This window comes from Choloepus didactylus, chromosome 8 (genome assembly GCF_015220235.1).
Source record: "Choloepus didactylus isolate mChoDid1 chromosome 8, mChoDid1.pri, whole genome shotgun sequence".
Taxonomy (NCBI): Eukaryota; Metazoa; Chordata; class Mammalia; order Pilosa; family Megalonychidae; genus Choloepus; species Choloepus didactylus.
The window spans coordinates 111,174,940-111,191,163 of NC_051314.1; the positions used below are offsets into that span (position 1 = coordinate 111,174,940).

Sequence of the window (16,224 nt, forward strand, 5' to 3'; positions counted from 1 at the left end):
TTTTCTGTTGTTTTTGGCCTCTTGGCATTTGCTTAACTTGATAGGATTCTTTTAGGATTTGTTTGCTGTTTCAAACATGTGTCTCCAATTTGTCAAATCTATAGCTTCGTAGAGTACACTTTCTCTAACTAACCAGCAGGTGGTGTCTGTGAGCCACCTATTCTCCTCAAGCCAGTTCTCCCCAACTTTGTCTTTGTGGTGAATGGGGGTGTGAGTCTTGTGGTGCACCAAGTTTGCGTGTGTAGTTGGTGCATCCCCCCATGAATGTGGGGCGTGTTTCTGAGCGGTTAGGGAAGGAGAGTGGCTTTAATAATCAAATCTCCCAGGTGTTCCTGGAGATTTAAGGCTGTTGCAATAGTCTCATCCTTTATTTCAGTCTCACCACAGTTTGTCTCTGCCTTTGACCCATAAGTCCTTGGTATTGGCCTATGGTCCCTGGGACTTGTGAGTGGGCCCTTCTTCCAAGCTGTGCCCTTCTAGGGCCTCTGCTGAGGGAAGACTGTGCTACGTCACAGGTGAGCACCATTCCCCAAGGGAAGTTTTGTACCACAGGGCTGTGTAGGGGTGTTCCCAATCTGCTGAAAGGATGGCTGAATGGGGCGTGTTAATTTCCGCCTTTTCACACAGCTCTGCCTTCCAGGCTCCGGGACAATTAGCTGAGGGTGCTCGAAAGGCTATTGTCCATGCCCTATGTTGTGGTGTGTGCGTGTGTTGTTGGAAACACTTCCTGTCATGCTGGATTGTTTGGGGCAGCTCTGGGCTGTGGCGCTGGCACCAGGCAGGAGTGTTCCCAGCCCTCCGGGAAGACGGCTATAAGGGGACGCCTCCCTTTTCTTGGGGCGTTGTGGCTTTTAGCCAATTTTCTCAGCCACTAGACTTATTGCTTTGTCTCTCAGAGCTATCTTAGCTCTGTTCTTGCCTGGGCCCAAAATGCAAGTCTTTGAGGCTTTCTGTAATGGGCTTCTTAGAGTAATTGTTTTAGAAAAAGAGAAAAAGATTAAAAGAAAGAAAGAAAGAAGGGCCCTCCTTGCAGATCTAATGGGCTATTGAAATGCTAAGAGACAAGGAGATTAAGGCCTAAGGAGAAAGCAGAAAAACCAGCTCTTCAGACCAGGGACCTCACCCTCTGGATTTGCATATGAGCCTGACTCTGCCTGAGTCCTGCCCTTCTCCATTTTATGTTCACCAGGAACTCCATAAAGTCTCTGTTTTTATTTTTGTTTTGTTTTTTTTTTCTTTTTCCTGTTTTTGCTAACCCTATCTCCTTCCTGCTGGGTTGACTGCTCCCGGATTCTCTGGTGTCTGGTCTCAGTCTATCTATGTTTGGAGTTTCGATCAGCAGTGTGAGATTTCAATAAGAACCGCAACTGTGGTTATCCCTCCTCGTTCCCAGCACAGACAAGCCCTCCGCCCACGCAACTGTGTCTGGCAGGGAGGGGTGCGGGTCCCCTGGCCATGAGAACTTACAGATTTCGCAGATCTCAGTTGTTCCATGCATTCATGAGTGTTGTATGAAGTATGCTAAAGTCAAATTGCTCTCCGGTGTCCGGTCCACGCAGTTCCTGGCTTTCTACCTACTGCGCTGGAGGAGTAACTAAAACCTACACCTCACCACTCTGCCATCTTGCCCTGCCTCTGAGCTTGCTTTTAAGCTCATCAATTGTATGAAGCTTTAACTTTCACTTGTTGAATAATGCAGGCTGAGTGATAAGTAGTCATTTTTCTCATATGATATGCATATGATTAAGAGTTGGCTCAACAACGAATCCCATATTTCATCACCAAATAGGTCTTATTTTTGGTTGGTTCTCCTACAGATCCCAAAGATGCCACATTGCTTTTATTGTTATCTTTAATTTGATTTTCCTTTGAGTTAATCAGAGGCTTGCTGGTAAAAGCATATGATTACTGTAAGATAACCATGTTATCACCCAGAATTGCCATTATTCCTGAGTAATGTCACACACACTAATGTGTTAGTTAGCCTAGGCAGTCTTGTAAAAATCAATTGAAATTATTCTTTTTTTTTTGATATAATGAAAATAGACCGGGTCTTCCATTGCTCCTGAGAAAGCCCTAAAGTTTCAGGCATCCCCAGCCAAACAAATGTAAAATATTTCCATGATTATAATTGATCCTTTTTTTCTCTCTCTCTTTTTCAGGGTGGGGGAGCCAAAGCTCAAAAGTACAAATTCATCACAATACCTGGCTCCATTTTCCTGGACATAACTTGAGATGGATTCTCACCTTTGCTCTCCTGTTTGTGCATGTTTGTGAAATAGCTGAAGGCATTGTTTCAGATTCGTAAGTCACTTGATTCAGCTAATGTGATTACACTATAGTAGCAGGTATATTGATATGGAGAAGAGCTAAGAGCATATCAAGTGGGGCCGTGGACATAGCACAGTGGGGATAATAGCTGTCAGCCATGTTATACCATAATCAGGGGTTTTGCCTATATTTTCGTGTTGCTGCCTAATTTCTCTGGTAACCCAAATTCAGATCAGTGACTTGTTCTCCTTAATGCACTTTACACTTCTTTGCTCCCTGATCTGTGTAGCCTTTGCAGAAATTTCCTGTCTCCTTTTAAACACTTTGCTGTTTACCTTATCCTTAAAAATAGGTATAAATAGAGACATTGTCTGTATTGATATATAGATCTAATAGCTATATGTCTCTATATAAGTATATTACTAACTTCTCAGACATTTAAATTTATTTTGTAAAGAACCATAGATAGATGAAGCAGGTCCTTAAGAAGCCTGAGAACCAGTGAGGTTATAGCAACAAATTGAGGCAAAGTATGAAATAATTTTAAATAAGGATTTGTCATAAAACCCATATTTTTGAGGGAATTTTGTTATTTTTATAACAGAAGTTTGTATTAGACAGTTAAAATATAATTAATTCTATTTATAAACCTGAGAAATTAGGAGAAATTTTTTTATCACATAGTAACAAAAATAAACTCAAGTAAAAGGAAAATTTGTTACATTACGCTAAAATAGTACACATGTTATTAAAGAATTGATATGAGATCTTTAAAGTTCTTAAAAGAAAGCTCCAGGAATCACCTTCTTTCTTATCCAAGAACCTCCCCTGATTTCTGTTTATGTTTTTCTGTTGCGTTTAACAAGGAATGAGACTTTTAAGCATTTGTTATGGATCCATGCATTTTGCAATGCCTATATGATGGCTATTTGCATATATGAGCACATCTTAGTTTCTGACAAAGAGAAAGATATACCACTCCTCCAAGTATTTAGAGACTTAATGGACTATTATTATCTTATTGATAACTGTTTAAAACCCCTTGGCACAAGCCTTTATTGTTGTATTAGCATAACTGATTCTAGTCTTAATTTTTTCTTCCCTTAACAAATAGGCTGAATACATGTTACTATGTGCATGTAAAAACTGGAAGAAGATCAGCCCAATATTTCTGAGAAACTTGGCATCATGTGGGCAAGGGTGCTTTTTTTTCTTCCAGCCTCATGGTTAATATGTAGATACAGAGACTTTGAATAGAGGCCTGAGCTAAAAATGACATATGCTAATGTCAGAAACTTGTTTTATAGTGGTAGGAAGACGAAAAAACAATAAATCAAGATACACCCTTGATCTTATATTGCCCTCTTCGGCTCTTTAGCTACAGAGGTCTGCCCCTTACCCATTTTAGTGAAGCTTCTCAAAATTCATCTTCCAGTTATTTCTGAACTCCAGAATTTACTTTGCTCTCTCTCTTGCCCTGTCCTATTTTGGAAACTGCTTCAATACTTTCAACTTTTAGCCTAATTAATTTTGTTTTGTTTGATCTTATAGAATTTCTTAATTTAATATTTGGTTTTCTTTATTAGTAATACATTTAGAGCCGTTGAGTTTTTCCTTTAATAATCCTTATCTATGATGCACAGGTTTTTATAAGTTTTCTTTTTATTTGAACCTAAGTGATTTGTGATTCCAGTTAGGATACTCTCCTATGTCTAGGAGTCATTTTCAATTTGCTCTTTAGTTCTAATTTGATTGGCTTATTATTAGAGAATATAGTTTGTAAAAGAATTTATCATAATTTTTTACAGTTTTCATTATAGTTAAATATTTGATTAATTTTATAAATATTTCATGAGTATAAGAAAATAATATATACTCTGCATGAGAAAAAACAAATTTAGCTTGCTGATTGGATTATCAAAATCCTGTATATTCTTAATTATTTTATACTGTTTAATCCATCAAATAAGTGAATTAAAGTCTTCGACTATTACTTTGTCTATTCAGGCTTCTTTTTTTTAAAGAACTTTTTATTTTTAAACACTTTCAAACTTACAGGACTGTTACAAAAACAGTACAAATACCATAGAGAGAACTCCAACATGCCCTTATCCCCTAGATACCTAGATCCACCAATATTAAGATTTTGCCACATTTGCTGTATATTTCTATCAATCCATTTACCTTTCCTATCTGTCTGCCTATGTGTTTATCAATCCATTTTCTGAACTCTTTAGTGTGTTGTATACATCATGCTCCTTGAACACTTAATACTGCCATGTACATTTCCTAAGAAAAAGGATATTCATTATGTAACCGCCTTAAATGGAGTTATAAATTTTAAGAAATTTAACATTGATACAGAGCATTCAGTCTATATGCCAATTTTTTCATATGTCTCAATAATGTCCTCAGGAGCTTTTTCTCCTCCTTTATTAGATCCTACCCATGACCATGTACTGCTTTTCACTTTCATTTTCTCTTTAGCTCCTCTTTTAAAAAAAAATTGTTAGAATATATGTGTTTATACAATATGAACTTTGCCATTTCAACAACTCCCAAGCATACCATTCAGCAAGATTAATCACATTAACTATGTTGTGGTATCCTTACTACCTTCCTTTACTAAAACTTGCCGATCTTCCTGAACAGAAACCCTGCATGCATTTTGCATTAACTCTCCATTGCCTCTGTCCCCCACTCCTGGCAGTCTATACTCTGCTTTCTGTCTCTATGAGCTTGCATATTCTCTGATATTTCTTCATAGTTACCATGGGGCCTGCATTTAAAATCTTGAACCTATAATAACCTCATTTGCTTTGATTCCAACCCTACTTCAGTAGTATACACAAACTCTGTTCCTATACCTCTCTGTCCCCTTCCCTTATGTAGATCTTGTGACCAATTACATGTTTATATACTATGGTTACCAAACCACTGATTTCTCAATTTATGCATTTGCCTTTTAGAGCCTTTAGGAAGTAAAAATTGGAATTACAACCAAAAATAGAATAGTACTGGCATTTATATTTACCCCTCATTATCCTTACCAGAGGTAATGTGGTTTGTATCTATTTTCTATTGTCCTTTCCTTTCAACCTGCAGAACTCTCTTTTAGCATCTCTTGTAGGGCTGGTCTGTTGGCTCCCCTAGCTTTTGTTTATTGTCTTATTCTCTCCCTCATTTTTGAAAGACAGTTTAGCCATATGTAGAATTCTTAGTTGGAAATATTTTGCTTTCAGAACTTTCAATATGTCATCCCATTGCCTTCATGCCTCCATGGTTTCTGATGAAAATTGGCACTTAATCTTACTGAGCTCCCCTTGTAAATGACGTATTGCTTCTCTTATAGCTTTTGGAATTCTTTATCATTGGCATTCCACAGTTTGATTATAATATGCCAGGGCATGGGTCAATTTGAGTTTATCCTGTTTGGAGTTCATTCATTTTCTTAGATGTGTATATTCATGTCTTTTGTTAAATTCAGGAAGTTTTAAGCCATTATTTCTTTGAATATCCTCTCTGTCCCCTCTCTCTTTCTTCTCCTCTGAGACTCCCAGAATGCTTATATTGATATGCTTGATAGTGTCCCATGGTTTCTTCAGGTGCTGTTCATTTTTCTTTCTTCTTTCTTCCTCCTTCTCAAACTGGATGATTTCAGTTGCCTTATCTTCAAGTTCACTGTTTCCTTTTCTGCCAACTCCAATCTGCTGTGGTACCCCTCTAGAGAATTTTTAATTTCCATCGTCTTCAGCTCTGTTTGGTTCCTTTTCCTAATTTCCATCTCTATATTGATATTCTCTTTGTGTTTGTCTGTCATTTTCCTGATTTCTTTTATTTCTTTGTCCATGTTTTCCTTTAGCTCTTTGAGTCTATTTAGGACCATTTAAATAAAGTCTTAGTCTGGAATGTTCCAGTTCTGATCTTCCTTATTGATGGTTTCTAATGCTTTAAGCTTTCTCCTTTGCCTAGGCCATTGCTTCTTATTTCTTTGTATGTTTTGTAATCTTTTGTTGAAACCTGGTCTTTTTATTATTTTAATGTGTTATTGCTGGAATTTAGACTCTGAGGCATCTGTTCCTTAAGCTTGTAACCAATTAATGTTACAGCAAAGCTTTCCTTGATTGCCAGGAGCTAACAACAACAACAACAACAACAAAAGCAAAGAAAAAAAAGGAAAAGAGAGAACACCTTTCCCAGTCTTTGCAGACTGAACCTATGGAAGTGTTCTCCTTCAGAGCATATTCATACAATGAGTTTAGATACTAGCTTGAGGCCAAAGTATAGGGACTTCCCTGGTCCTTTCTGTGTGTGAAGCATCTCTTGGGCATGCATGTATGGTCCTAGGAATTTCCATGTCTATGCCGATGAGAGTGTCCCCTCTTCTCTAGGAAATAGTTTTCTCATGGCCCTGGGCACTGCACTGTGTGCCCTGTAGCCAACAGACCCTTGCCCCAGGCAGCCACAACTTGACTGGTCTCCTACAGCATCTTGTAGGAGTGTTCTGAGAACTGCCTTCTACATGCAGGGCAAGTTCTGGGATGGCAAGCCTGCAACCAGTGTCCTGGTTCAGTCCCTCAGGCTGCCACCAGAGAGATCAGGCCAGATATCCATATTCCTAGTATATCCATAAGGGTTTCTCTGCTCCTTCCTGAACTGCACACTGGGAGTGTGGCCTGGCTCCATGCTGACCAGCGGGGGTGGGGGAGGGGCCAGCTGTGGCATCATGAGAGCCTACAGCTTTTAAGTGTCCTTTTACTTGATTCAGCACTTGCCCTGTTATTGCAGTCCTTTAAACATTTTCTGGAGCTTTGAGAAAGATGTTTCTTCTAGTTCTTGCTGGTTGTTCAAAGCCTGTGTCAGGATGGAGCCCTGAAGCTTCTCACTTTGCCCTTTTGATCAGGGTGGGAAATAATCGCTCCAGGCTATTTTTTTAAATTCTTTTCTCTCTTTTAAAAAGTATTCTTTTGTACTCTAAGATACAATCCTTTCTTGATTTTCTTCCTAATTTTCTGACTAAAGATTTTCTGCCGTAATGGGATAGATGTGCTCCTACCATGAGGGTCTATAAATCATACTCTAAAAATAGCAGTGCTAATAACAGGCTTGGGACACCACACACAACCTAGGCATCTTTGTAACTAGATCACTAACAAGACAATAGCAATCCTAAGAAATATACTAGCTTGGTTTACAGACATGTACAATTCCTAATAAAGAAATGTCACTGTAGACATAAAACCTTCCCTTAGCTGCTATCTCTATTAATTCTTTATTATTGTGTCTCTTACTGAGGTTTTGTCATTCTTTTTCTAAATTCTTGAATTAACTATGTAATTCATTTATTATAATTATTTCTTATTGAATGTGTTTAGGTTATAAATTCTGGGTATGGTTTTGACCACATTTTATAGACTTTATAAATAATGTACTCATTTTAAAAAATTTTCTAAATATTTATGAAGTGTTTTTTTAAAATCTTTCTTTGATTCACATATCAGAGAGTATTAGAAGCATTCCCAAATTTCTATACTGATGAAATATTTATTTCCTACTTTTTCTGTTTGACCATTTTGAGCTATTTCTGGGAGGTTACAGGTAGTTTTTAAGTCAGCTTTTATGCTACATAGTACTTTTGAGTTTTCATTACCATGTCTATGTTAATGATTCCAAACTTTATCATATGTTCCAAATCTCTATATACAACTGCCTATTAGACAACTGCCTCTGCATTTTTATTAGGCACCTTCACGATCCACACAGTCCTACTGAAACTTCCTATCCCCAATCTCCTCTTCCTCTAAATTTCTCATTCAGCCATACCACTGTCCATCCAGGCTCCCTGGGATTATTCTCTACTCCTCCATCATCTTTACACCCTAACACTGTTAAAGTCTTCTCCATTTTTAACAATTAATCTTTTACAACTTTATTAATTCCTCCACTTTACTGCTGCCAAAGCTTAAGTCAGGCCTTGATCCTCTCTCATGTGAACTATACCAATCATTTTCTAACTGCTTTTCTTCCTTCCACTTTCTCTCCTCCCACACAAACCCATATACTGATCATCAAATTCATTAAACAGGTTATTGTCAGTGATTTGTTTAAAACCCAAATCTGACCATGCTCCTTAACAATTTAAAGTATTTCCGTTTTCCACAAGATCTGATTCTGTCTCCTTATTATACAAAGCCATTCATGATAAATCTTACCTGAACTTTTCTATTTTAAGGATATTTAACTGCTTGCAAGTTTGAATACATTACATTGTTTCATGCTCCTGTGTGTTTTCCATTCTGTTCCCTCCCTTTAAAATGCCCTTCCACCACTTTTCTGACTGGTGGACTCATTTTATATTTCATTTCCCACTGTCAACTATGCAGCTTCTGAAATGACTTTCCCAAATGCCCCCTTCCCCCTAGTCTTGAACTAAACCATTTCTATACTAATATATTTAAGTAATGTGAGGAATGTCAGAGGCTTTACTATGTGGTATTGGTTGTGCAAATGGAATTGAGGCCTACCTACCATGTGGCTCTGACCCTGTCATGTCTGTGATCCGCTGGAAGCTCTTTGCTGCCCTCAGCATGAAGCTTGGCCTTGCAGCCATACTGAATTGCTTGTGATATCCTTGACCATGTCTTACTTCCAGCTCGTCCAATGGCCTTTGCACGTGCTGGACCCTGTCCTGGAACACTCTCCCCTCTTTCCTTCCTCTAGGTAGTAGGTTCTCATTCTTAAGGTCTCAGTTTAAAATTCAGTTCCTTCATAAAGCTTTCTCTGTCTTAAACACTGCCTCTGTATGCTCCCACATGTTATAGATTCCTCTTTGCTGCTGGTTGTCCCAACACACTGTAGACTTCATGACTACAGACATGTGGTCTTGTTCATGGCTGCATCCCTAACCCTAATGCGGTGTCTGTACCAAGAAATATGTATGTGTTGGATAAATTAATGAAGATGGGGAAATCACTGAAGACCACAATTTTTAGGAAAGCTGCCAAAGGAATAATTGTATTTTTCACATTCATTAGATTTCATGGTCATTGCTTCTTACTTGCTTTAGTTATTAAATTATTTCAGCAGTTCTGCCTTTCAGTATGGGAGTAGTTATATATATTTGTGGGCTTTTTTTTTTTTTTTTGTATTAAATAACAAATTTATTTTCACCAAGATTTGGAGACTAGACATCCAACATCAAAGTGTTGGCAGCCATGCTTTCTCTGAAAGTCTGTGGCATTCTGGTGGTGGCTTGCCAGCGATCTGTACCTCAGTCTCTGCCTCCCTCCCATGGCCATCTATTTCCTTCTGTCTCTTCTTCACTCCTACTCCTCTACTTTTAAGGACTGCAGTCATGCTGGATTAAGGCCCACCCTGATTTGGTTTGGCCTCATCATAATAGGATCTTTGAAGTTCCTGTTTACAAATGAGTTCACATCCATTGGACCCCAGGTTAGGACTTGAACAGTCTTTTGTGGGGACATGAGTCAATCCATAACAGGCTCTTCAAATACTAAGGATGATAATTTCCTGTCTGACATTAGACATGAATACTTTTCAGAGTTTGTCTTTTGTCATTTAATTTGGTTTCATTTTTTGTTTGGACACACTGAAGCTTTTTGCTTTATGGGAGTCAGGTCTCTATTTGACTTCCATTGTTTATATGCTGAGAAATTTTTCTCCCCCCCTCCTATGATCAGTGAACATTCATCTGCATATGTGTTCTGTATTTTTAGGTTTCATGTTTAAGTCTTCAATCAATCTGGATTTTTAGTTTCATTTCTTTTTTCCAAATAGTTTTCCTAATATCATTAAATAAAATGTCATTTCCCTATTGATTTATTTTTTAAATCTTTTATTCAAGAACTTTTGGGTTTATAGAACAAACATGCATAAAATACAGGATTCCCTTACACCACCCAATCAGCAACACTTTGTGTTGGTGGGGAACGTTTGTTATAATTGATGATAGCGCTTTTTTGTAATTGCACTATTTTTTTTAAACAGTAGTTGCCTTTGTTATACTTGAAAAATTATTAAGATAGTCCTATTAACTATCATCCATAGTTTATATTAGATATATTTTCCCATATACCACCATATTATAAACACCTTGTATTAGAGTCATAAATTTGTTGTAATTCATGAAAGAACATTCTTATATGTGTACTGTTAACTGTAGTTCATCATCTACACTAGAATTCACTGTGTTAAACAGTCCTATGTTTTATCTTTTAATTTTTATTCTAGTAACATACATGACCTAATGTTGCCCTTTTTAACCACATTCACCCATATAAGTTAGTGCTGTTAATTACTCACAATAATGTGCTACCATCTTCACTCTTCATTTCCCCACCTTTACCATTAACCTAAATAGAAATTATGTACAATTTAGGCATCTGCTCCCCTTTCTCTAACCCTATCCTCTGGTAACCTATATTCTAGATTATAACTCTGTGAGTTTGCTTATTATTATTAGTTGGTATCAGTGAGGTCATACTATCTGTTTGTGTCTGGCATATTTCACTCAGCAAAATGTCCTCAAGGTTCATCCAGGTTGTCATATGTATCAGAACTTCATTCCTATTTACAGCTGGATAATATGTCATCTGGGTATATAGCTAGTAGTGGGATTGTTGGGTTATATGGTAATTCTATACTTAGCTTCTTGAGAAACTGCCAGACTGTCTTCCTAGCAGCTGAGCCATTTTTATGTTGCTACCAGCAGTCAATGAGTGTTCCTGTTTCTCCACATACTCTCCAACACTTGTAGTTTTCTGTTTTTTTATTTTTTTTAATGTGGGTGAGAAATGATCTCTCATTATGGTTTTGATTTGCGTTGCCCTAATAGCTAGGGATGTTGCGCATCTTTTCATGTGCTTTCAGCCATTTGTATTTCTTCTTTGGAGAAATGTCTATTCAAGTCTTGCCCATTTTTAAATTAGGTTGTTTGTCTTTTTATTGTTGAGTTGTAGGATTTGTTTATATATTCTGAATATTATTAGATATGTGGTTTCCAAATATTTTCTCTTATTGAGGTTGTCTTTTTACTATTTTGACAAAGTCTTTTGATGTGCATATGTTTTTAATTTTGATGAGGTCACATTTATCTATTTTTTTTCTTTTGTTGCTTGTGCTTTGGGTATAAAGTCTAAGAAACCATTGCCTAAAACAAGATCCTGAGGAGGCTTCCTGTATTTTCTTCTAAGAGTTTTATGGTCCTGGTTCTTATAATAAGGACTTTGATCCATTTTGAGTTAATTTTTGTATATGGTGTGAGCTAGAGGTCCTCTTTAATTCTTTTGCATATGGATTTCAAATTCTCCTGGCTGCTGAATAGATTATTTTTCCCAATTGTGTGGACTTGGCAGCCTTGTCAAAAATCAATTGGCCATAGATGTGAAGGTCTGTTTCTGAACTCTCAATATAATTTCTTATGCAAATACCAAGCTGTTTTGACCACTGTAGTTTCTAATATGCTTTATAGTATGGAAGTGTAAGTCTTCCAACTTTGTTCTTCTTTTCAAAGATGTTTTCGGCTATTTGGGGGCCCTTGCCCTTCAAAATAAATTTGATAATTGGCTTTTTCATTTTTGCAAAGAAGGCTGCTGGAATTTTGATTGGGATTGCATTGAAACTGTAAATATTTGGTTAGAATTAACATCTTTTTTTCTAATAATTCAATTTTATTGAGGTATATTCACATACCATGCAGTCATACAAAGTGTACAATCATTTGTTCACAGAATCACCATATAGTTGTGCATCCATCACCAAACTTAATTTTTGAACATTTTCATTACCACACACACAAAAGTAATAAGAATAAAAATTAAAGTGAAAAAGAACAATTAAAGTAAAAAGAACACTGGGTGCCTTTTTTTTTTTTGCCCGTTTTTCTACTCATCAATCCATACACTGGACAAAGGAGAGTGTGATCCACATGCTTTCCCAATCACATTGTCACCCCTCATAAGCTACATTGTTATACAATCGTCTTCAAGATACACGGAATCTGTGTTGTAGTTTGATAGTTTCAGGTATTCACTGCTACCTATTCCAATTTCTTAGAACCTAAAAAGAGTTGTCTATATTGAGTGTTAAGAGTGCCCACCAGAGTGACCTCTCAGCCCCTTTTGGAATCTCTCAGCCATTGAAACTTATTTCATTTCACATCCCCCTTTTGGTCAAGAAGATGTTCTCTATCCCACGATGCCAGGTCCAGATTCCCCCCTGGGAGACATATTCCATGTTGCCAGGGGGATTTACACCCCTGGGTGTCAGATCCCACATGGGGGGAGGGCAGTGTTTTCACCTGCCAAGTTGGCTTAGCTAGAGAGAGAGGGCCACATCTGAGTAACAAAGGCGTTCAGGAGGGGACACTTAGGCACAATTATAAGCAGGCCTAGCCTCTCCTTTGTAGTAACAGTCTTCCAAGGGCAAGTCCCATGATTGAGGGCTCAGCCCATTAAACCACCAGTCCCCAGTGTCTGTGAGCCCATCACCAAACATTGAGGTGGGGAAGCCCAAAACCCCTGCATTCTCCCCCAGCTATGTTCACTTAAGTGGTAGCATATAATATTTCTCTTTTTGTGCCTGGCTTATTTTGCTCAGCATTATGTCTTCAAGGTTCATCCATGTTGTCATATGTTTCACAACTTCGTTCCTTCTTACTGCTGTGTAGTATTCCATCATGTGTATATACCACATTTTATTTATCCACTCATCTGTTGAAGGACATTTGGGTTGTTTCCATCTCTTGGCAATTGTGAATAATGCTGCTGTGAACATTGGTGTGCAGATATCTGTTTGTGCCACTGCTTTTAGATCTTCCGGGTATATACTGAGAAATGAAATTGCTGCATCAAAGGGTAACTCTATATCTAGTTTTCTAAGGAACTGCCAGACTGTCTTCCAGAGTTGCTGAACCATTATGCAGTCCCATCATCAATGAATATGAGTTCCAATTTCTCCACATCCTCTCCAGCATTTGTAGTTTCCTGTTTGTTTAATGGCAGCCATTCTAATTGGTGTGAGATGGTATCTCGTTATGGTCTTCATTTGCACCTTTCTAATAGCTAGTGAAGCTGAACATTTTTTCATGTGTTTCATGACCACTTGTATTTCCCCTTCAGAGAACTGTCTTTTCGTATCTTTTGCCCATTTTATAATTGCGCTGTTTGTACTATTGTCGTTGAGTCGTAGGATTTCTTTATATATGCAAGATATCAGTCTTTTGTCAGATACATGGTTTCCCAAAATTTTTTCCCATTGAGTTGGCTGCCTCTTTACCTTTTTGAGAAATTCCTTTGAGGTGCAGAAACTTTTAAGCTTGAGGAGTTCCCATTTATCTATTTTATCTTTTGTTGCTTGTGCTTTGGGTGTAAAGTCTAGGAAGTGGCCGCCTAATACAAGGTCTTGAAGATGTTTTCCTACATTATCTTCTAGGAGTTTTATGGTACTTTCTTTTATATTGAGATCTTTCATCCATTTTGAGTTAATTTTTGTGTAGGGGGTGAGGTAGGGGTCCTCTTTCATTCTTTTGGATATGGATATCCAACTCTCCCAGCCCCATTTGTTGAAAAGACCATTATGACTCAGTTCAGTGACTTTGGGGGCCTTATCAAAGATCAGTCGGCCATAGATATGAGGGTCTATCTCCGAATTCTCAATTCGATTCCATTGATCTATATGTCTATCTTTGTGCCAGTACCATGCTGTTTTGACTACTGTGGCTTTATAATAAGCTTCAAAGTCAGGGAGTGTAAGTCCTCCAACTTTGTTTTTCTTTTTTAGTGTCTTTAGCAATTTGAGGCATCTTCCCTTTCCAAATAAATTTGATAAGTAGCTTTTCCAAGTCTTCAAAGTAGGTTGTTGGAATTTTGATTGGGATTGCATTGAGTCTGTAGATGAGTTTGGGTAGAATTGACATCTTAATGACATTTAGCCTTCCTATCCATGAATATGGAATATTTTTCCATCTTTTAAAGTCCCTTTCTATTTCTTTTAGTAGAGTTATGTAAGTTTTCTTTGTATAGGTCTTTTACATCTTTGGTTAAGTTTATTCCTAGGTACTTAATTTTTTTAGTTGCTATTGAAAATGGCATCTTTTTCTTGAGTGTCTCTTCAGTTTGTTCATTTCTAGCATATGGAAACATTACTGATTTATGTGCATTAATCTTGTATCCTGCTACTTTGCTAAATTTGTTTATTAGGTCTAGTAGCTGTATTGTTGATTTCTCAGGGTTTTCCAAATGTAAGATCATATCATCTGCAAATAATGACAGTTTTACTTCTTCCTTTCCAATTTGGATGCCTTTTATTTCTTTGTCTTGCCAGATTGCCCTGGCTAGCACTTCTAGGACAATGTTGAATATTCAACAGTGGTGATAGTGGGCATCCTTGTCTCATTCCTGATCTTAGAGGGAAGGCTTTCAGTCTCTCACCACTGAGTACTATGCTGGCTGTGGGTTTCTCATATATGCTCTTTATCATATTGAGGAAGTTTCCTTCAATTCCTACCTTTTGAAGTGTTTTTATCAAAAAGGGATATTGGATTTTGTTGAATGCTTCTTCAGCATCTATTGAGATGATCATTTGATTTTTCTCTCTTCATTTGTTAATGTGTTGTAATACATTGATTGATTTTATGTTGAACCATCCTTGCATGCCTAGAATGAACCCCACTTGGTCATGGCATATGATTTTTTTAATGTGGGTTTGGATTCTATTTGCAAGTATTTTGTTGAGAATTTTTGCATTTATGTTCATTAGGGAGATAGGCCTGTAGTTTTCCTTTTTTTGTGGCATCTTTGCCTAGTTTGGTATTAGATTGATGTTAGCGTCACAAAATTTGTTAGGTAGTGTTCCATTTTCTTCAACATTTTGAAAGAGTTTAAGTAAGATTGGTGTCATTTCTTTTTGGAAAGTTTGGTAGAATTCCCCTGTGAAGCCATCTGGCCCTGGGCATTTATTTGTGGGAAGTTTTTTGATGACTGATTGGATCTCTTTGCTTGTGATGGGTTGGTTGAGGTCTTCTATTTCTTCTCTGGTTAGTCTAGGTTGTTCATATGTTTCCCGGAAATTGTCCATTTCCTCTACATTATCCAGTTTGTTGGCATACAGTTGTTCGTAGTACCCTCTTATAAATTTTTTAATTTCTTTGGGATCCTCAGTAATGTCACCTTTCTCATTCAATATTTTGTTCATATGGGTCTTCTCTCTTTTTGATTTTGTCAGTCTAGCTAGGGGCTTGACAATCTTGTTGATCTTCTCCAAGAACCAACTCGTGGTGTTATTCATTCTCCCTATTGTTTTTTTGTTCTCTGTGTCATTTATTTCTGCTTTAATCCTTGCTATTTTCTTCTACTTGGTATAGGATTAGTTTGCTGTTCATTTTCTAGCTTCATCAGTTGCTCCATTAGTTCTTTGATTTTAGCTCTTCCTTTTTGATGTATGCATTTAGGGCTATAAACTCCCCCCTCAGTACTGCTTTTGCTGCTTCCCATAGGTTTTGATATGTTGTGTTCTCATTTTCATTAGTTTCTATATATTTAGCAATTTCTTTTGCTATTTCTTCTTTAACCCACTGATTGTTTAGGAGCATGTTGTTTAACCTCCAGGTACTTGTGAATTTTCTAAGTCTCTGATGGTTATTGATATCTAATTGTATTCTATTGTGTTCAGAGAATGTGCTTTGTATAATTTCTTTTTTTTTAAATTTATTGAGGCTTGTTTTATGTCCCAGTATATGATCTATTCTGGAGAAAGTTCCGTGAGCACTAGAGAAGAATGTGTATCCTGGTGATTTGGGATGTAAAATTCTATACGTCTGTTAAATCAAATTCATTTATCCAATTGTTTTTTCAGTTTCCTTATTGGTCTTCTGTCTGGTTGATCTATCTATAGGAGAGATAGAATTCCACAATTATTGTGGAAACATCCATTGCT

The 16,224-nt window shown here is 37.2% G+C and overlaps 1 protein-coding gene across 7 annotated transcripts in view; it reads left to right on the forward strand.

Moving 5' to 3' along the window:
- The window catches only part of ABCC9 (ATP binding cassette subfamily C member 9), a 164,455-nt gene that overhangs the window by 13,333 nt on the left and 134,898 nt on the right, over positions 1-16,224 (forward strand). For 6 of the 7 annotated variants that reach the window (XM_037845658.1, XM_037845659.1, XM_037845657.1 and 3 more), the window contains one exon: positions 2,163-2,304. In XM_037845658.1, the coding sequence (XP_037701586.1) occupies positions 2,163-2,304 (142 nt within the window). Of the gene's footprint in view, positions 1-2,162; positions 2,305-16,224 lie in introns of those variants that run through there. The other variant, XM_037845662.1, reaches the window with a different exon arrangement.